General features: G+C 46.5%; 1 protein-coding gene across 1 annotated transcript in view; it reads right to left on the reverse strand.

The window, feature by feature from the left end:
• Window positions 1-4455: 4455 nt before the first annotated feature.
• Window positions 4456-16673, reverse strand: part of lpgat1 (lysophosphatidylglycerol acyltransferase 1) — a 93921-nt gene continuing 81703 nt past the window's right edge. The window contains exons 7-8 of the mRNA XM_014143983.2: window positions 8129-8235; window positions 4456-7341 (exon numbers count right to left, since the gene is read on the reverse strand). Of these exons, the coding sequence (XP_013999458.1) occupies window positions 7190-7341; window positions 8129-8235 (259 nt within the window). The 3' untranslated portion in view covers window positions 4456-7189. The remainder of the gene's footprint in view (window positions 7342-8128; window positions 8236-16673) is intronic.

The following is a 16673-nucleotide window of genomic DNA, read 5'->3' on the forward strand; positions in this document are numbered from 1 at the left end:
ATCCAGTGTAAATAAAATTTTTTTTTTGTGAATTCTACAATTCCTCTCAGATTCTAGTGTCTATCAAGATACAGACAGCCTTGAGCACTCTTGGGTGTTTTTACATATGCCTCATTGACTTTATAATCATTTTCTGCTGCTTAGCTTGTCATTGTGAGGACATGTGGCAGCCAGGCTGAGTTCTCTGTCTGTCTCACAGTCCCAGAGCAATGATGAATATGATTATCAGTCTGCATCATAAATCACTGTCAGGGGAGCAGTGTGTTAGACATTGTTAGCAGTTGACCTCACATAGTAAGTGCCACATTTTGTGATCAACTGTTGATCTACCCTCATTACAGAGAAAGTGATACCCTACAACACAACACTGCTCATTGATTTACTGCCTGCATTGACAGGGAGGTTGTTTGGCGTTTGTACTAAGGTTGAGTGGGCCAGCTAGGCTAGATGATAGGCACCCATGAAATCTGCAGAGCGTGCTGATTACTGTGAGGTACGTTGAAACTCGAAACAGAGACCTCACACTCCATCCAGGGATATCTGCTTTCTTCAGTTTAGTGCCTAATGAACACGACCCGGAACTTGTCAGTGTGAAATGATCTCATCGTTGTCCACTAGCGGTTCTGGGGGGGGGCAGTGCCCCTGTGACAACAATTTTGGACCCCCTTGTGGCCCCCCTAAATGTGGAGTATGAAATAATTTTTACATAACTAATTTTTGCTATCGTTCCTTTTTTACATCCGTTATTAGACAGTGGCAACGATGATGATTATGAACATGGTCTTTTGCCTGCTAATGCCTGCAATGCAGTGAAGGAAACGATATGACAACAATAACGTCTAATGTAACTGGCCCCTCTAACAGTACAACTGGCCCCAGCTTGGCCCCCCCCCAGTTGAAATGGTCTAGAACCGCCACTGTCGTTGTCATCATATCACCAAGCATCTTCCCTGTTGTGATGCACTCTGTGAAAGACAGGGGCCCACGTAGACAGGCTAGTTGTGATGTGAAAGACAGGGGCCCACGTAGACAGGCTAGTTGTGATGTGAAAGACAGGGGCCCACGTAGACAGGCTAGTTGTGATGTGAAAGACAGGGGCCCACGTAGACAGGCTAGTTGTGATGTGAAAGACAGGGTCCCACGTAGACAGGCTAGTTGTGATGTGAAAGACAGGGGCCCAAGTAGACAGGCTAGTTTGTGGCAACAATATCTAATTCCAATTATACCTGTGCACTTATTAATTGCCCCAAAAAGGTCATTGCCACTAGGGCTGTTTCCATGGCACCCTCTCATGCACACAGGGGAGGCTATCGGGTATCAATCCTCAGCAGCGGTGTCATGTAATTAACAAGGCCCCCTGCAGAGTCCCTCTAGGGGCATACCGTGGTGACAGGCATCTTCGAATTACCCCCGTGTCACTCGTCTTTCTCTCCTGCCGTCACACTGCATCGTACACACACACGTCAGGAGGACATGGCAGGGCTCACTCACCGTGCGGTGTAAAAGAGTCTGTCTGTCACCACAAAGGTAACTTCCTACAGTTCTGGCACCAGTGTCCCTCTTTCTGTAAGCAAGTCAGGAGCGTTGGAGTGCTTAATGTGAGGCTGACAACCAAAACAACAAAGACCGCTGGGGGCGACTAGGGCCCCTTGGGGGGCCACGCTAGGTGTCACTCATCTCTCTGAGGGCCAAGAGCTAGGAGGGAGAGACAGTGGACCCCGTTTGAATGGCACACTATCACAACAGGGGTGTCAGTCAGTTTTCTTGTCTATACCCTTTGGTCTTTTTATATACCGTGTGTGTCAATGTGTATATGCTTGTTACTGTGTATGTGTGTTTATGTTTCTGTGTATGTGTGTGTACCGGACATGCCCCTATCCGAGGAGTTGGTGGGTCTTTGGTGTCACCGGGCATGGAAGGTGGCGGAACTGGTGGCTGCAGCCATGTTGCTGTACTGTGACATTCATCTGCCTGCTTCCCCTCAGACTGTCCTCCATCGTAGGTCACCCTGGCCTTCCCCTGCCACCGTGCCAAGTTTTAGTGTTTGCTGACTCAAGGGGAGCAGCCACGAACCACAACATTTATCAACCAGACCAGAGCAGCCAAGCATGAAGACATGGTACCCTGTGCTTGTGATGCATTTAGTGTAACTATCACTGCAGGCATTCTGGGAGCGACGCTATAGCCTATCTTACCTGCGGCTGGGCATGGTGGAGTCTGTGTGCAGTCAAGAACATACCGGTACATGTGTTTGTTTCTACACTGATGTGTTCACATTGGCTCCGGGGTGAAATTTCCCTAAAGGGACAGATCTAGGATAAGCTTCCTCTCCCCTAATCCTAACCATCAGTGGGGGAAATGCAAAACAGAACCAAGACCAGCATCTAGGGCGGGAATCGGCAACTTTGATGAGGGAGGGGGCCACAAAAAAACAAACATTATTCATCATGAGGGGCCACAGTGGCTCATGGGTCTGTGTACCCACATCATATATATACATATAGAAAAGGTGGGCCGGCTGCCAGTTGCCCATCCCTGGTCTAGGGGCAACTTCATCCTACACTTTTCACATCACTTGTGTAAAACAGAAAATAACTAGGCTTTCAGAGAAGAATATGTATGGGGTTGTTGTAAATGTAGATTATTAGTATTAATTCTGTAGTCTCTGGTTTACGCTGGCCATGAAAATGCACAGCTCTGACATGTTGTGAAGAAAGAAGATCCCTAGTCTGACTTTGGTCCTCCCTCTCAGTCGTTTGGTATGGAGATGACGCTCTGGTGTGAATCCCAGATTAGTCGTTTTGCAGGTCAGCAGGGTCCTTATAGTCTCTCCTGTGCATCTTTAATCCCATTTTCCAGCTCACTTCCCAGTGCCTAGGCCCTGGCTACCCATTGGCTGCCTGCAGCCATGTGGCTCTCGCAGAGACCCGGCCCCCCTCCTCCTCCCTTCCCCCATCACTCCAGCTGCTATGGCGATGACAAGCCAGGCCGCCCTTGCTCTAGTTCCTCGCTTATCATCCTATACATGATGTAACATTTTTCTACATCTGCCAGTCAGGCGGCTTAGTTTAACAAGTGGCCACAAGGCCTCTCATTCATGACCTCGCCCCATAGTGGTTTATGCCTACCTGGCAACAAATAAATGCAACAATCTTAGTAATTCAGTCCTGTGCCAAATGATAAACATAGAAGGATAAAGAGAAGTCTGCAGTGACAGATACTCTGTGTAGATAGAGCAAGTGTCTGTTCAGAAGGGTGCAAAACGTGACGTTTTCAAATAGAAATGCATTTTGTAGAACAGGCATGATATTCTGTTATGCCGAATAGGACATAAAAATGTAATTAATAAAGCTGACACTCTCTGCAATGTTATATAACATGAATACACACCAGGAAGAAACGTGGTGGCATTCACTCACTTCCTCTAACATGGGCTGTGTTAAGAATGGCAGTGTAGCAAAACGTTTTGGAACGGGAAATGAAAATCTATGAACGAGTTAAGTTAGTGCCTCCCCGGTTTGAGGGGTTTTCTTCCTACTGAGGACGACCCGTTTCACAGCTGAAAGAGGATCTGTAATGTAAACCGTTGGGTCTCTGTGGCCAAATGACAGATGCCACGGTTAAACAAAGAGCAGAGACCAAAAGCAAAGACAGGCTTTAGTTACCTGGAGACCGCCCTGCGGCGATGGCATCACCTAGAAAATGAGGAAATAAGCCTGACAATAAACCTGGCAGATGCAATCAGAGCACCATAAATCACTATTTATTGTGCTGGGTTTAGGTGTGGGAGACAGGGGTTTGCTTACCCATACCACTCCAAGACATAGAAAAAAATACAAATACATTGTCAAATAGTTTGATTGACAAATGTTACGCTGCTGTTGTGTTATTTTTGAATTCTTACCTCACCTTGAGACATGGCTGAGCTGCAATTGTTTTTTTTTCTTCTTCAAATTAAGGAGTGAGCCTTTATTAAAAATGCCTCATGCACCACAGTCTAAGTTCAATCAGGTCCCAATAGCTCACAAGTATATCACACATTCTGAGAGTGACATACTGTAATTCAGCCTCTCTACACATTCTCAGTATATTAGTGAGATAATGGCTCCTAACAAAATGTATATATATACATATATATATATATATATATATATATATATATATATTTATTTACATAAAACTCCAACAGAAGTTAGTGTGCCATCTGAAAAGGGGTGCGTCAGACACTTCAAAAACCAACATCAAATACTGAGTATGAGGCAGAGTATGAGGCAGAGAGAGAATGAGGCAGAGAGAGTATGAGGCAGAGAGAGTATGAGGCAGAGAGAGTATGAGGCAGAGAGAATGAGGCAGAGAGTATGAGGCAGAGAGAGTATGAGGCAGAGAGTATGAGGCAGAGAGAGTATGAGGCAGAGAGAGTATGAGGCAGAGGAAAAATCAGACAAGCTATCAGGATCTTTATGACCATGACTTTTATTCCAGCACAAGTTCTTTGTGTTGTAAAATGGCTGTGTAGCTAGGAAGAAAGGGAGGAGTACAAAATGGAAAATTACAGAGTTTCTAGTATCGTTTGTTAAAATTCTTAACGTTGTCATTGTTCTTCTTTCCTAAAACCATATCTAGGAAACATGATTTTTCCCTGCCTTTCTTTGGACAGTTAAAAATAAAAAAAAGATGAAGCTTCATTTCCTGTCACTTTCTCACATTGAAAAGCAATCTCACGGGACCGGCACAAAGATGACCGCTAAAAATGTACGTCCCAATCTCCAAATGGACTCCTTATCTCCCGAACCAGCCAGCCTTCTGCCTTTACTGTTACTGGACAGTATTATCCACAGTTTAAGAGGTAAGTCATGACTAAAATGCATTCCGTTTGCATTCCTTAGACATCATGATTGCAGCTGTTCATCTAAAGTGTAAATACCTCTTATGTGTGTTTATATATATATATATATATATATTTGATAACCCCCCCATGGTATTATTAAAACAACTTTTGGGAGAGAATTGGTGCATAATTGCTGGGCTGTGTCTGAATTCCCCTCCAATGTGAAGGGTGATTTCTTCCTGGATGGTCTAGTTTCAAATCAAAAACGTAATGCCCTACCAATAGACAGCTTCTTGGTACGCCCCTAAGATCTAAAAGGACTGGATAGAGATCAGTAAATTGGCAATATCTTTAATAGGCTAGGTGGGAGATTTGCCATATACTGCACACATCAATCAAGTCCTTTTAACTTCTCCAAGTGGGAATCATCCAGTGCCTAGGGGGGAGGGGCCTATGTCCCTGTCCCGTTACTTCCACCAATCCAACCACTTCAGAGCTGTGATTATGTCAAGAAAGGTAGAAAGGAAAGGATGCATTTCTGAAGTATTCCAAAAGGGTCATATGTGTATCAATGAGCAGTGTGACAGTGTAGGAGATGAGAACCTGGCCGAGCCCTCTGGATTCATGAAGAGCGAATGAATAACATCCAGGTCAGAGGTCAAACCAAAGGTCAAGGAACAGGGAAGTAACAGAGAAGTGACTGGTCTCAAAAGCCGTTTGATTTTTCTTCATAATTTTTTTCGTTCTTTAAACATTTATGATATTTCAAAATGAAAAACAAAATCAGAAATAGTACGGATGAAGAGAGAGATAACGCCGGTTGCAGTCCCTCACAACATTGAATTTCTTCCTCAGCTTCGTTATGTACAAGAATAAACATACCCATGACAGAAGGACAACAGTTCAAGTCATTTAAAATTGAAATAAAATCTGACCACTAACAGTGATTTTCTGTCGAAACTCCGTTATCGCGGAGCAGCGCGACATCAATTATATATATATATATAAAGTGTGTGTGTGGGAGGGGGAGGTTATGCTGTAAATTTACAGCAATGACACCTATGAGTGTGTAAGCCAAAATCTCTAATTTAGAATGCAGAGCATTAGGGTAGCCACATCTATAAAAATAATATTTTTATTATGTCATTCCCCACCCCATGACTTAAATATTTGTAAAACTACAGTATGGAGTCCAATGAGGGTAAATTCAGCTTTGTCCTCCTTTTTCAGTTTGGCTCGCTGAGACGTTCCTATATGGACAGAGATCCACTCTGCTGTGTGTGTACGAGTGAGGACAGGGAGGTGGAGTGGGTGTTAGGGGAGTTTGTTTTCAGGGTGGATCGGATCAGAGTGCTGTCCCAACGTGCCATCAGTGTTCTGTCATCAGCGTTTGGGCACTGTTCCTCCGCCGCTGTGTTCTCCCCCCCTCCTTGGTTCTGGAACCAGCTACCCCCAACCACATGTTGTGGAAACAGTCCTAACCAGAGCCTGACATCGTCGCCAGCGTCCCTTTAGGCCCAGACGGAGGGCCGCTAGTGTAAACAAGAAGATTCCCCTGCAGTCAGTCAGTTCAGAATACTGTCGAAGACAGACAGAGTGAAGTCTCCAAGACTTCAACGTAGATAGACAGCGAAGACGACCACAACAAATGCAATGGGCGTTGTTAAGGGGAGGGGCAATTTAAAATCAACAAACATTAACAGCTACCATTCAGGAATATTTCCTGGAGTAGAAGAGGGGGGTAGTAGGGATCCTTTTAGTGCAATGAAGGCTAGAGGAGAGGGGTTGGCATGGTAGTCTCTGATGGTACATACAACAGCCCCCCCTCTCTGTAGGGTGGGTCAACCGCAGAATCAGCAGACCTGGAGAGAGGTCCAACTGGGGGTTGGTTCACCCGAGGGTGGGGGTGGGTACAATGGCAGACACGATGCATACTCGCACACTGTAAAACTACACCTAAAGACCAGGAAGAGATTCCACTTGAAAACACCCCCAGGTTAAGTCCTGAACCTCATTCTTGATTTGAGAATGAGGCTCCATTGGAGAGACCAACTAGACTGGGGCGTTTATATCCAAGTAGTAAGTATATGTAAATGATTAATGTTCAGAAGTATGGGCTTCAGTCAATTGTGTGTGTGTATGTCCGTCCGTTTGTCTGTGTGTGTGTGTATTCATGTATCCAGGGGGGGAAATAGCCTCCAACATGGTCATTTTTTTTCAGTCTCTCCCGGTGTTTGCAAAATGTACATTCATCCATCATAGGGAGGAGAGATGGCGCCGGGGCGGGCGAGCCATCGACTGATCCAGAAGCAGTACCATTAGGGTCTGGTCCACTTTTAAACTCCATCCTCTTCAGCACACTCAGAACAAACAGCAGTAGAAGTACTGGAGGACACTGTACCACAGGTAGCCAGAGGCAAAGGCCAGGGATTGAATGAGACAGAGCCGCACGGGGTCAAGGGTCATTGCCCGGGAGACGGCTTCCTTCTGGCCTTTCGGTGGAGGGAAGGCTCCTGTTGGGGGGGGGGAAACAGGAAGGAATACAGTCAGCGACATTGTGATCACGCCTCAATGTGGACAGTCACTTCTCAGAAATAGAGGGGGAGGCCAGAAAGAAAGGGAGAAAGAGAGGAGGGAGAAAGAGAGGAGGGAGAAAGAGAGGAGGGAGAAAGAGAGGAGGGAGAAAAGGAGGGAGAAAAAGAGGGAGAAAGAGAGGAGGGAGAAAGAGAGGAGGGAGAAAAAGAGGGAGAAAGAGAGGAGGGAGAAAGAGAGGAGGGAGAAAGAGAGGAGGGAGAAAAAGAGGGAGAAAGAGAGGAGGGAGAAAGAGAGGAGGGAGAAAGAGAGGAGGGAGAAAGAGAGGGAGAAAAAGAGGGAGAAAGAGAGGAGGGAGAAAGAGAGGAGGGAGAAAAAGAGGGAGAAAGAGAGGAGGGAGAAAGAGAGGAGGGAGAAAGAGAGGAGGGAGAAAGAAGAGGGAGAAAGAGAGGAGGGAGAAAGAGAGGAGGGAGAAAGAGAGGAGGGAGAAAGAGAGGAGGAAGAAAGATAGGGAGAAAGAGAGGAGGGAGAAAGAGAGGAGGGAGAAAGAGAGGAGGGAGAAAGAGAGGAGGGAGAAAGAGAGGAGGGAGAAAGAGAGGGAGAAAGAAAAAGAGGAGGGAGAAAGAGAGGAGGGAGAAAGAGAGGGAGAAAGAGAGGAGGGAGAAAGAGAGGGAGAAAGAGAGGAGGGAGAAAGAGAGGAGGGAGAAAGAGAGGAGGGAGAAAGAGAGGAGGGAGAAAGAGAGGAGGGAGAAAGCAGTGAATACCGACCTGTTTCGTAGAAGTGAGCCAGTAGATCCTCCTTCTCCACAAACCTCTGGTACAGCCAATCTGTCAGGGGCTTGGTCTCTACCGGAACCTCCTTTATGGGGTATACCCTGGGAGAGGATTATTACATTTAATGAAATTGATTTAATATGTTCCTATATGTTTGCGTTGGCAATGTATGTGGTTACCCTTTCCATTCTGACAGACAGAACAGTATTATTGAAGTTTTTTCTCAACGAAGGCTGGCTGCATTGATCGGTCTCCTCACTCCCTGAGCTGAGTCTATCCCAGAGAAGAGTCTATCACAGTGTGTGTGTGTGTGTGTGTGTGTGTGTGTGTGTGTGTGTGTGTGTGTGTGGAGAGAGAGATGTGAGAATGAGCTGCAACCCAAGTTTGTTAATGTGTTTATCAGAGTGTGTGTGTAAGCAGTACAAGCCTCAGCTCTTTCAGGAGACTTCATTAACAGACAGGCTAATCACGGTGACAGGGAATCCATCCCTGTCCTGCCCTGCCCCTGACACTACAGAGATACAGACTAACAGCAGTCCCAGCAAACAGAGAAATGCTGCAAGGCTGCCTCACCTAGCTGGTCCCAGATCTTGTTTGTGTGGTTTTGCAAACTTGGCAAGTCAGCACAAATGTATCTGCGACCAGGCTAAACCTCACCTGCCCATATGAGAGAAACCACAAAGTCGGTCACTTTATCAGGGCTAAAAACTGCTGGCTGTTGTACAGTGCCGTTTTTTTTGCATTAGTCAGCTCTGTTGTCACAGGGCCTGTGCAGAAATGGCCTGTATCACACCAAGGCACTTCTGAGAGGATTGGATAGGTAGAAACAATATGGTAGTAGCTCAACCCAGCTCTCTGATAGGCTTGTTGTAATTCTGCCATATTGCTTAAACCAATCCAATCCTTTTAGATCTAAGACTACAGTCTTTCTAAACAAGAGATGGCAGAAAGTAAACTAACTGCCATCCAGGCTTCCCTGGACATCATGCTTTCAGATAAAAAAAGTCAGATTCTCCCATGACACGAATCCTTGAATATTCAGCTACACATCCCATCTACCACAATAGTACAGCGGCAGGTAGCCTAGCGGTTAGAGCATTGGGTCAGTAACTGAAAGGTCACTGGTTCGAATACCTGAGACGACAAGGTGAAAAATCTGTCGATGTGTCCTTGAGCAAGGCACTTAACCCTAACTTTCTCCAGTGGCGCTGTACTGCTATGGCTGAACCTGTTAAACAACACATTTTACTACACCTAACTGGTGTACGTGTATTTTTTGTAACATGGACTGAACGGAATAAGATTATGACATTGTGAATCAGTAACAGGGAGGCTTGAAAGGGTCAATGTAGCTCTGGTCTAGGTCATTAGTGGACCACCCCGTCTCACAGCCAAAACCAGGGTCCTGTTAAGTTGGGAAAAAACATTTTGAAATAGATTGAAACAGGGGAGGTACTACCTGATCTCATCCAATAAAAACACAGATTTCTGTTTTTCATTGCAAAATGTTTGCGACAGCGTGCCCTACTGAACACGCTCCAGCTACCCAGCACTAAAGAGTTGACTAGAAAACACACTGAAAATGAAACATGGTTTCTTAAAATATTTCCTCTGCTTTTCAATTGATCCACATTTAGTCAACGGTGGATAACGAATCAGAAACCGTCTCATCCTAACTAGAGTGTGCAACCCAAATGACACAGAGCTGACCAAATGTAGTGCACTATATAGACCAGGGCTGTCAAACTCATTCCCTGGAGGGCCTGGTGTCCGCACGTTTGACTTTTTTCCTTTCAATTAAGGCCTAGACAACCAGGTATAAGGAGTTCCTCACTAATTAGTGGCCTTAATTCATCAATCAAGTACAAGGGAGGAGCAAAAACCTGCAGACACTCTGCCCTCCGTGGAATGAGTTTGACACCTGTGATATAGGTAATAGGGCGTTTGGGATGCAGCCATTCATGAGAACCAAGCCCATCTAGCCATGGTTCCACACACACATAGCTGTTTTAGCGTAGCGTGCCTACTGCCTACCTATGACTGAGGCCCTCTCTGGTCCCAGTGGAAGAAGATTACTGGGTTATCCTAGAGCCTAGCGAGAGGAAAGGGAAGCTAGCAGGCTTACGCCACTTAATTGGTTGTTTGGGCGTCAGTAAATAGTGGCCACTGCCCTGAGCTTTCCTCTGGCTAAAAGATCCATCCAGGTTAATCAGGGCCCAGGGGGCCAGAGTGGAGGAGGATCCAGGTTAATCAGGGCCCAGGGGGCCAGAGTGGAGGAAGATCCAGGTTAATCAGGTGCCAGGGGGGCAGAGTGGACGAGGATCCAGGTTAATCAGGGGCCAGGGGGCCAGAGTGGAGGAGGATCCAGGTTAATCAGGGGCCAGGGGGCCAGAGTGGAGGAGGATCCAGGTTAATCAGGAGGCAGAATGGAGAAGGATCCAGGTTAATCAGGGGCCAGAGTGGAGGAGGATCCAGGTTAATCAAATGGTAGACTGGCATGAGATCACCCTTCTCTTATCCGTTATCTGCAGGGAAGTAGTCTGTGCGTGGGCAATAAAACAACTATGCTCAACAACAATATAAATGCATCATGCAACAATGTCACAAGTTTACTGAGTTAAAGTTCAAATCAGTCAATTTAAAACAATTCATTAGGCCCTAATATAGGGATTTCACATGACTGGGGAGCCAGGTCCAGCCAATCAGAATGTTTTCCCCCACAAAAGGTTTTATTACAAACAGAAATACTCCTCAGTTTCATCAGTTGTCCGGGTGGCTGTTCTCAGAAGCCGGATGTGGAGGTCCTGGGCTGGTGTGGTTACACGTGGTCTGTGGTTGTGAGGCCGGTTGGATGTACTGCCAAATTCTCATGGTAGAGAAATTAAACATTAAATTCTCTGGCAACAGTTCTGGTGGACATTCCTGCAGTCAGCATGCCAATTACACGCTCCCTCAAAACTAGAGACATCTGTGGCATTGTGTTGTGTGACAAAACTGCACATTTTGGAGTGGCCTTTTATTGTCCCCAGCAAAGGTGCACCCGTGTAAGGATTTTGTATTTTATTTTTTAAATGTAACCTTTATTTAACTAGGCAAGTCAGTTAAGAACAAATTCTTATTTACAATGACGGTCTACCACGGCCAAATCCGGACAACGCTGGGCCAAATGATCACGCTGTTTAATCCGCTTCTTGATATGCCACACCTGTCAGGTGGATGGATTATCTTGGAAAAGGAGAAATGCTCACTAACAGGGATGTAAACATATGTGTGCAACGTTCTTTTGAGAAATCAGCTTTTTGTGCGTATGGAACAGTTCTGGGATCTTCTATTTCAGCTGATGAAACATGGGACCAGCACTTTACATGTTGCGTTTATATTTTTGTTCAGAATAGTTCCAGACAGCCTGACCCGAGAGGGAAACAACACTATTAGATCCCATGCCAACACGTATGGCATATGGACTGCAGCCTGTGATTGTAGCTGCTAGACCAGCCACAGGACAGAAGGATTCAGTTAGCTCTCCAACAACACCTTTAACCATAGAGGCTGTATAGACTTCATACAGAATCAACCGGGTTAGCCTGCAGGCATACTTCACCTTGCACATAAACATCTGACTGCTAACTGTGGAGCGATACATTGGTTACATGCACACAATATGATTATTGTGGATAGTCCAATTAATATAATAGTTTGTTTGAAACATTGACATGCTTTGCAAGGACAACTTTTTCCTCTAATAATCCTGGACACATCTGAAATCAGGCTACCTGATGGGACTTTGATAAATGCAGAAAATACAACATTCTATTACAGTGACCATATTATTTTTTCGGACATATAAAGTTCGTATGCGCAGAAAAATCATGAGATGCATACTTTGAGTTTTTCTGAACTCGTAAGATGGAGGCTTGCGCCACCGGTGCTGGAAGATCTGCAGATCAAATACACTGCTGGAAAGCCCATTAAGCTATTTACATGTCCTAATAATTAAAAAGATTGCTCAGAAAACCAGGCTTTTTAAGTAAGCAATTGAGTAATTGCTTACTTTGATTTGGACCTTATTCCGATTAAGACAAGCAGAGTAAGGCGTTTACATGAGTAATGTAATACTCTGCGTACTGCCATAATCCGTTTAATATCTAATCATTAGTGTGCATGCAAACATACGAATTGTTTCCAATAGGGGTTTGGTGTCTGATGCGCCTGGGTCATGTCCATTAGGGCCTAACGTAGCAAAACATTGTACAATGGAAAACAAACGTTTCTTATTGGACAAGTAAAGGTAGTACCTCCTGGTTTCGGTCTGTTTTCTTGTTTGTGCCTAATGAACACAGTCCTGATAGAAACCATACACTAGAATTACTCAGGAGTGTTCAGCCAGCTTCACCTGTGACTGTTTACTACTGCGTCACCATGGCGATGCTAGTCCTCCAAGGAAACCAGTCCCTAAAATGTCACTTTTCATATTCATATTCCCAATAGACTAATAATCCCCACAGCCCTCATTATACACATCACCTGATTATACAGACAGGTGGAGAGAGAGAAGAAAGGTGGAGAGATGAATAGAGATGTAAAGGAGGGCTGGAGAGAGGAATAGAGATGTAAAGGAGAGCTGGAGAGAGGAATAGAGATGTAAAGGAGAGCTGGAGAGAGGAATAGAGATGTAAAGGAGAGCTGGAGAGAGGAATAGAGATGTAAAGGAGAGCTGGAGAGAGGAATAGAGATGTAAAGGATTTTTCAATACAAAAAGGCACTTTAAAAAAGTGCAGAGAACAGGAACGATTCAACTTCCCCACCAAAATTGATATGGCTGCAAACTTCCTTTCAAGTGTGTGTGTGTGTAAGCACATGTAAGGCCAAGAGGTGCCTAGCTAGCTGGTGACCAGGCAAGCATGGAGGTTATGAATTAAGCCCCCCCGGCCCCCCAACACACACACACACACACACACACACACACACACACACACACACACACACACACACACACACACACACACACACACACACACACACACACACACACACACACACACACACACACACACACACACACACACACACACACAGAGCAGCAGCTGGAAACACACAGAGCAGCAGTTGGAAACACACAGAGCAGCAGTTGGAAACACACAGAGCAGCAGCTGGAAACACACAGAGCAGCAGCTGGAAACACACAGAGCAGCAGTTGGAAACACACAGAGCAGCAGCTGGAAACACACAGAGCAGCAGTTGGAAACACACAGAGCAGCAGCTGGAAACACACAGAGCAGCAGCTGGAAACACACAGAGCAGCAGCTGGAAACACACAGAGCAGCAGCTGGAAACACACAGAGCAGCAGCTGGAAACACACAGAGCAGCAGCTGGAAACACACAGAGCAGCAGCTGGAAACACACAGAGCAGCAGTTGGAAACACACAGAGCAGCAGCTGGAAACACACAGAGCAGCAGCTGGAAACACACAGAGCAGCAGTTGGAAACACACAGAGCAGCAGTTGGAAAGGAAAGCTCAAAAAAAGCAGAAGGAAAATCCTTAGAGGAAGAAATCAACCTGTTTAACACCTCCACACACATACCTAGCTCATCTGCCATTCAGAAGAGGGTTCATAATGTCACAATCTGGGAGATTGAGATTACAGAGAGAGACACAGACACAGACAGACAGAGACACAGAGAGAGAGAGTGTTTCTATCACACACACACACACACACACACACACACACACACACACACACACACACACACACACACACACACACACACACACACACACACACACACACACACACACACACACACACACACACACACACACACAATCAGATTACCTAAGTAAATACAGCAGCCTATAGGTGTGTACAAGTCCAACGAATACATAGGAACTCCCCTATTGCACAAACAAAGCCAGAAGACCCACCCCTATCTTTTAGTAGGCAGTTAGCAGCGACATACATTTAAAGATACACCAACATTCTCAGATTAATCTGTGTGAAAATAATGTCTAACCTTTTCAACACACCTACACCCACCTACCCACCCACCCACCCACCCACCCACCCACAGCCTCAGTCTCCTCTGAATCGGAAAGTTCACCCTCATCAATCAAATCAATCAAATGTATTCATTAAGCCCTTCTTACATCAGCTGATGTCACAAAGTGCTGTACAGAAACCCAGCCTAAAACCGCAAACAGCAAGCAATGCAGGTGTAGAAGCACAGTGGCTAGAAAAAACTCCCTCGAAAGGCCAGAACCTAGGAAGAAACCTAGAGAGGAACCAGGCTATGAGGGGTGGCCAGTCCTCTTCTGGCAGTGTCGGGTGGAGATTATAACTGAACATGGCCAAGATGTTCAAATGTTCATAGATGACCAGCAGGGTAATAATCCTCATCTTGACACCAGTGCACCACAAGGCCTCCCTCTGCTAAACTCAGCAGCATTCCCAGCAGCCAGTGTGTGTGTGCACAAGTGCCTCTTACAACAACCTGGGTTCCCGGAGCGGAGCTCCAGAGCGGCTTATCCTGCTGGGGAGGCTGACTGTAGTCACGGCCCAGCGGAAAGTCCCCTAGGTGGGTTAGGAAAGAGCATCTTGTCTCCTGCCTCTCTCATTACTGGGCCTAATGAGTCTTTAGCCTTAATCTGAGCCTGGCCCAGCAGTAGCAGAGAAAGGGGCCTCTGGGAGCCAGAGTGGGGGCTGGAGTGGCCATGGTTCACACAGATCACCCGGATGTTAGCATCATAGCCCTCAGAGACCAGAGGGAGGTCTGTACCGGACTGGCTGGAGCACTGGGTCATGTTAATTCAGACCAAACTGACTGTTTTTGAACAAACACAACCTTGGATGCAGTGGACGGTGGAGTGGGCAGGAGAGCGAGAGAGAATGCCTCTAGAATGACATGGCTGTAAAAAAAGTAAACCCTTGATATAAATCATAGAGATCATTGTGATGCCGTTGGAAAAGAAGACTAATCAAAGAGAAAGTCATACAAAATGTATATGGTAAGCCATCCACCTTAAGAGAGGCCATCGGTGTGAGGAGGCTGGGGTCACCTACACAGCTGAGCCTAGATCGGACAGAACTGAAGCGAAGTAAATGCCAAGTGTGCACTCCTGCCTTATTAATGTGTGCATGTATGCACGCTCATACACAAACACACTCTCACACACAAACACATTTGTTTCTACTCTAATCAGTGCAGTAATATCAAGGGAAAAACAGCTAAGGGAAGCTGAGGGGATCAACGCTGTCAGAGGAATGGACTGAACTTGGCTGGGAGTGAGTGAGTGTGTGTGAGCGAAAGAGTGAGTGAGTGAGTGTGTGAGATCTCCTTTAATGAATAGCTGTAGAGCGGCAATAGAGTGACAGAAACAGCTTTTTTAACAGCCTTGGCTTTAGGCCTCACCCTACCTGAATGCCTTAACCAGGGAGTGATCTCTCCCTATGCAGTCCTAGTGTCATATCTTAAAGTCTCCTGTTCAGCGCTATCCCTTTAATTCCAGGTTGACACGAGGCTAGCGCCACTTTAATGGGTTGTGGTTCCCAAATGGCCCCCTATTCCCGATATAGTGCACTACTTTCGACCAGAGCCCTGCGGATGGGGGTGGGGGAATTCCTAACAGTGCCACACCAACTGTAGGCTTCCGACTGAGGCCATTTCTCTACCTTTTAAGTAGCTGCTTTATGTTGCGTACAGCACAATCAGTGTAATGGCTGTAAAGTAGGTTCAAAGTCCTCTCTGTCTGCACACGTATTGCAACCGGGGCGGCCCCTCCGTATAGCAGCCGGGGCGGCTCCTTCCCTATTGCAGCTGGGGCGGCTCCTTCCCTATTGCAGCCGGGGCGGCTCCTTCCCTATTGCAGCTGGGGCGGCTCCTTCCCTATTGCAGCTGGGGCGGCTCCTTCCCTATTGCAGCTGGGGCGGCTCCTTCCCTATTGCAGCTGGGGCGGCTCCTTCCCTATTGCAGCTGGGGCGGCTCCTTCCCTATTGCAGCTGGGGCGGCTCCTTCCCTATTGCAGCTGGGGCGGCTCCTTCCCTATTGCAGCTGGGGCGGCTCCTTCCCTATTGCAGCTGGGGCGGCTCCTCCGTATTGCAGCTGGGGCGGCTCCTCCGTATTGCAGCTGGGGCGGCTCCTCCGTATTGCAGCTGGGGCGGCTCCTCCGTATTGCAGCTGGGGCGGCTCCTCCGTATTGCAGCTGGGGCGGCTCCTCCGTATTGCAGCTGGGGCGGCTCCTCCGTATTGCAGCTGGGGCGGCCCCTCCAGGTTACTATGAAGTCACAACGTCTCAATGTCCCTACTTTGCTATTTAGCAGTAATCCATTAGCGGCCCTCCAGGCACCTTGTCACCTAATTTATCAGGTGATTTACTGGACAACAGCACATTTAAGTAGGTGGTGCAGGTATCCTCATGAATGGCATAAATGGGGCGGGGGGTGGTCAATTGTTCCAGCAAGCATGCAGGGGAAGTGGTTTTCAATATTTTCCTCAAAATGTATGTTTTCACTATTTTGGGAAAGTAACAAAAATAGCTGTTTT

This window comes from Salmo salar, chromosome ssa15 (genome assembly GCF_905237065.1).
Source record: "Salmo salar chromosome ssa15, Ssal_v3.1, whole genome shotgun sequence".
Taxonomy (NCBI): Eukaryota; Metazoa; Chordata; class Actinopteri; order Salmoniformes; family Salmonidae; genus Salmo; species Salmo salar.